At 37.1% G+C, this 5,000-nt stretch overlaps 1 protein-coding gene across 1 annotated transcript in view; it reads left to right on the forward strand.

Annotated features, from left to right (window-relative positions):
- The first annotated feature begins 708 nt into the window (after positions 1–708).
- LOC137978396 (malate dehydrogenase, cytoplasmic-like) overlaps positions 709–5,000 on the forward strand; it is a 15,731-nt gene continuing 11,439 nt past the window's right edge. The window contains exons 1-3 of the mRNA XM_068825291.1: positions 709–840; positions 3,379–3,477; positions 4,297–4,393. Of these exons, the coding sequence (XP_068681392.1) occupies positions 838–840; positions 3,379–3,477; positions 4,297–4,393 (199 nt within the window). The 5' untranslated portion in view covers positions 709–837. The remainder of the gene's footprint in view (positions 841–3,378; positions 3,478–4,296; positions 4,394–5,000) is intronic.

The raw sequence follows: 5,000 nt of genomic DNA on the forward strand, positions 1-5,000 counted from the left end.
CCTAGGGCGTCATGAAGTTTTGACCAATGACACATGACACGTGACACGTTCTCCTCCAATCAGAAAACGTATTTGAGTTGGGAGATATAACAATTGTGTTTAGTATAAACACACAGGTGGTTATACAAAATCGCGCGCTCTCATTGGCTCGCTATCTCGGATTATCAGCCGATAATCACCTCGACGGACAAAATGGTCGAGTAGTCGTTTTGCCACTGTAAGTGTAGATGATTTCGCGTTGAAATGTTTTTTTTTTCTCTTTTTTGAAATAATCACCTGTGTTTTATACTAAAACAATTATTCGCCTCAGGCTCAGTGATTATCGGTGAATATTCACCTCGACTTCGTCTCGGTGAATATTCACCGATAATCACTTCGCCTTCGGCGAATAATTGTTAATTATTTGGCTACCATGCTCAAGCACCTTTACTTAATACGATGGAAACATCATCGGCAACTATAAACGTTTTTAACTTAATTAAGTCACCGCGTCAAGAGGAAAATAAGGGGTGTCATGATTACCAATTTCCCCGGATAGAATTTTTAAAAAAATTCGTTTATGAACAGATGCCTTTTAAAATTTAAATAAATTGTCTATGTTGCGTTTATCTTTCTTTAAATTTAGCTTTGGCTACATTTTCGAATTCGTCGGTAATTACATGATCTGCCTCACGTCTTTTCGGTCAAAGTTTCAAGGATACCCAGAGTTCCACACAGTTCGTGTCCAGGCCCACTGTAAACTTTCTTGATCTGTCGTGCATCGTGGCACGGGACTTTAGTTAAATTCTTTTATTCCCACATATAAACGAAGCAGTGGTGTACTTTATCTCCAGCACGATGGTGAGTTCACGATTTAGAGTACATGATAATCTTTTACGAGTTAAAGGGAAACAAATGACTTTCTGCTGTCTCATGCAGAGCATTGCATTGTTGAGAATATTAATTAGGTTAGCTTGATTTTTAGCGATCGCTCGTTCGAACTGCATGATGTATGTACACGCCTCACCTACTTGCACTTAATTGGTTTTCTAAAAACATTGACGTAAAATAGCTTCCTGGAAAAGGCGTTTTCTTTCCTCTTGATAAAGCTGTCCTTGCAAATTCTTTCATGCAGTTCAAGATTATATAACGGCTTCAGTTGGCCAATCCGTCCTGCTGTGGGAGTAGTGACAATTCTCTGAGGGATCTCGAGCCTTTAAATTCAGAAGACAATTGCGTTATTTTGTTGGAAGCTAACGTTACCAATAATAGAACAGCCGAAGGTGGCATTCTGTGTGTTTTTATGTATGTGTAAATATCACAGTTTAAATATTTCTGGTTTTTTTGGACGTATACAATTTTATCCCCACCCCCACTCCCAGAGGGAGAGACTGTTTGAGCGGCAAACGCTAAAGCGGGGGTTGGGGCGATGTTATTTTTCATCTTGATGGCTTTCTTTTTAAGGGCTGAGATATGTTTAGTGGCTAATGTGGCCTGCAGTCAAGTGAAAACTGACCCTGAATAGATCAACCAGGGAAATGGCTTTAGCCAAAATAGCACAACATTTTGCTCTTTTCCATCCTTATTCTATGATTGCACCTGATGATATCATGTCGGCCATGTTGGAGGAAAGAGCAATAGCAAAAAGTCTTTTTCGAATTTGACTTTATTATTATGCAAAACATGAGCTGCATTTTGCCATTGTTTTGGCACCAACAGGGCCGTCTCAATATCACGTTAGTGCAATCAAAGAATTGCAGATGGTCACAATGTAATAAACACCAACTATTGGTGTGGATGTTATGATGAGTAGCACAATCATGATGTACATTTGGGAAACCAGTATCTTGAACGAACACTTCAGGCCATATCTCCGCTGGTAAAAAGTGCTAGCCACTCACATTTCGCAGATATGCTTCTTACATATTAAGTAACATTTACTGTGTAGATTAGCGAAATCGGTCGCTTAAGTTTAGAATAAACGGATTCGGTTGTCCACTTTGGGGACAAAAAATGGCGCGTCACGCGTAACACGCAAACTAGTAAGACGAGCAAAACAAGGTTCTTCAGACGGCTTGTACTTTATTCCTCACAACGAAATCGACAACATATTTCACATAAACAATGTTGCAACCAGTAAATAAAAAAAATGTGGTTAATTTCTCACCAATGACGGAGAAAAGAGGCCGAAAAGCACAACAGTCTTGAGCGTCACGCTCCTAAAATCTTCAGTGCTGTTTTGCAATTTGCGTCTGTAACCCACGGATGTTTTGTGGTTAGGCAGAATAAAATATGGTTCGAGAATGCTCATTTGTGGTAGTTGCTTTGGAGAAAGTTTTACCGAAAACTTCTCAGCACACGAGAAGCCAGAGCATTTTTTCTCAGTCTGAAACACTTTGTCCGCCATTACAATTTGCCTTAGAGCCAAAGCACAGCTTCGCAAAATATCCTCTGTATCTTGCTTGTCCGAGCTCACAATACAAAACCCAAAGAAAAACAGAATGCTCATCTCATGTACAAATTACATGCCAAAGCTCAGAAAGAAACAATTCAAATTGTGAAAGAACGAGACCTCTTTGTGAGTCTGAAACACTTCTTGACATTCAGAGGTTGACAAAGCGAATTTAGAGCGTGAAAGAACCAAAAGTTTCTCCTTGCAGATCCGCCATTACGTTTCGAAACGTTCCCTCAGAGCAAGCTTTGCTACCAGGCCTTGACTTGTTTTTATCCAGTTAAACCAGTTTTTTCTGGACTTCAGCACATTTTGCCCTGTTTTTTGCAATCCATGTGGATCATTTCGCCGGAATTTCTCAATTGCGAATCAAGCGAAGCATATAATCAACCCTGAAATTAACATTTCTGTAATGTCAAAGTTAAAAATGAGAATATTTCGGGTTATTTAACAAAATTTTTTAGGGTAATCTAGGCAAAATGAGGAAATTACCATGCCTGCAAGGGGTCATGGGTAAATTTAAAATTGCTTATTTTTGATCCATCAGTACAAAAAATTTCATTTTACATTAAGATATCAGCTTAAGAGGCCATTTGATTTTGTCAGGTTCCTTTTCATCCAATTTTATGGCAGCATGAAAAATTTTGTAAAATTTCACTATGTTACACAAATGTACATCATGATTGTGCCACTCATCTATGCGTACCATGCTTGTGTAATAGCTGCTGGTTTAAGTCTTTTGGGAATTCAATTGTATTTTCATGCCAAAATTACAGAAGCACTTTAATTTCCATTGTGTTAAGATTCCAGAAACTCTCTGCTAGAGATCTATTGCACCATTCAAGGAGAAACTCTTTTGCCCGTCGGTAGCTCTTAATTTTCATGCTAAACATGGAAAAATGTTTTTTTGGTAACTTAATAGTCTTGTGTTGACTATTTCTTTGTAGGCTGAACCGTTACGTGTTTGTATCACAGGAGCAGCTGGCCAGATTGCTTACTCACTTTTTTACCCTATTTGTAAAGGAGATGTGTTTGGACCGAATCAGGTATTGAATGAAGTTTTAATATAATTTGATATGCATCTATATGTAATAATATTGTGCTAACAGATGTATGACTGATTTAGGAAGGATTTGCTTATTATTTAACTTTTAGGAAATTTATTATTCACCAAAGTGAATGGAATTGTAGTGGTAAATGTTCACAGCGGCATGAATATCTACCACTTTCCACTTCCTGTAATTTCTGGCTGATACCTGTGTGTGATCTACATTGTCTAAGTTTCAAGTTGAATTCTGCCGCAGATTATCTGTCAAGGTGCTACAGTGTGTAACAACTCTTCGTGATTTCTTTGTGACTTTTTGGAATTTCAATTAAGACCTGTCCCTGCATCATTTGATTTTTCATTGGCTGTTTGATGCAAAAAAAAAAAAACACTTTTGACTTCAGAAGTTCTAAGAACTTTTTTATCAATTATTTAAAGCTACTTTCTCATTTTTAAGCCTTGAATTTAATTTAACAGTTTGACAATAACCAGAGTATCAGCCATCAAAACTGACAAATGTGTGGCAAGTAATTAAGCTGTAATTAATATAAATACATGTAAGTCCATACATCCTTTGAAACAATTAACATACTGTAATGATTAGCCAGTATATTGGTGCACATATTCAGTGGGATTTAATAATTATTTAGGGTTGATTCCTCTGAGGATTGCAACTTAGAAGGAAAGGATCTTATACTAATAGGAAAAATTTGTAAACAGATATTCCATGTCTTAATATTATGTCAAGTTTATTTTAAAACAGGAGTGTGCACCTCTGCTGTAAGTTTGATAAATGAATGTTTCTGTCTATTTCTAATAGCCACTGGTATTGACGTTATTGGACATTGAGCCAATGATGAATGCATTGGATGGCGTAGTGATGGAGCTGCAGGACAGTGCATTCCCATTGTTATCTGGTTGGTATAATTGGCAGAAAATAATGTAACCTCAAAGGTCCAGTGACAAAGGCAGTTAAAGCTTTTGTTCAAAATTCATCCAAGTATGACGGGCTATCTAAGGTGACAAACAGCAGTTGTATGTATCAAGATTGTGAATGCACTCATGACAGATTTGTCCACAGCCAAAAAAGTGATTTAGGATCTTATCAAACAGAAAGATTGACAAACAATAGAATATCTGATGGTCAAATAGCTTCTTGGGGATTTCATTCTCCAGATTTTCACTATGGACGTCAGCTTTTAATATTGTGTCCAATGTTGATTGAGAAATGAGTAATTTTGCATGAGACTCAGTGCTCCTCTTATTGCCACTGATATTTCAGGAAAAAAAAGATTGGGGAAATAGCACAGCATTTGCTATAGCAATTATTTGCACATGTATCATTGCATTTCAAAGTATGCTATTTTTTGAGAAAGGTGCAGATATTGTCATTAGAAGATAGAACTCATCTATAGCTATCTTCTATTTTAGAATTTTTTTTGAAAAAGACTGAGGGCATGTCTCTAAAGTCTAGAAATCTATAGCTGAAAGGTTCAAGAACCTCTAAAATCAGTACGCAATTTG

Source organism: Montipora foliosa, chromosome 12 (assembly GCF_036669935.1).
Source record: "Montipora foliosa isolate CH-2021 chromosome 12, ASM3666993v2, whole genome shotgun sequence".
Taxonomy (NCBI): Eukaryota; Metazoa; Cnidaria; class Anthozoa; order Scleractinia; family Acroporidae; genus Montipora; species Montipora foliosa.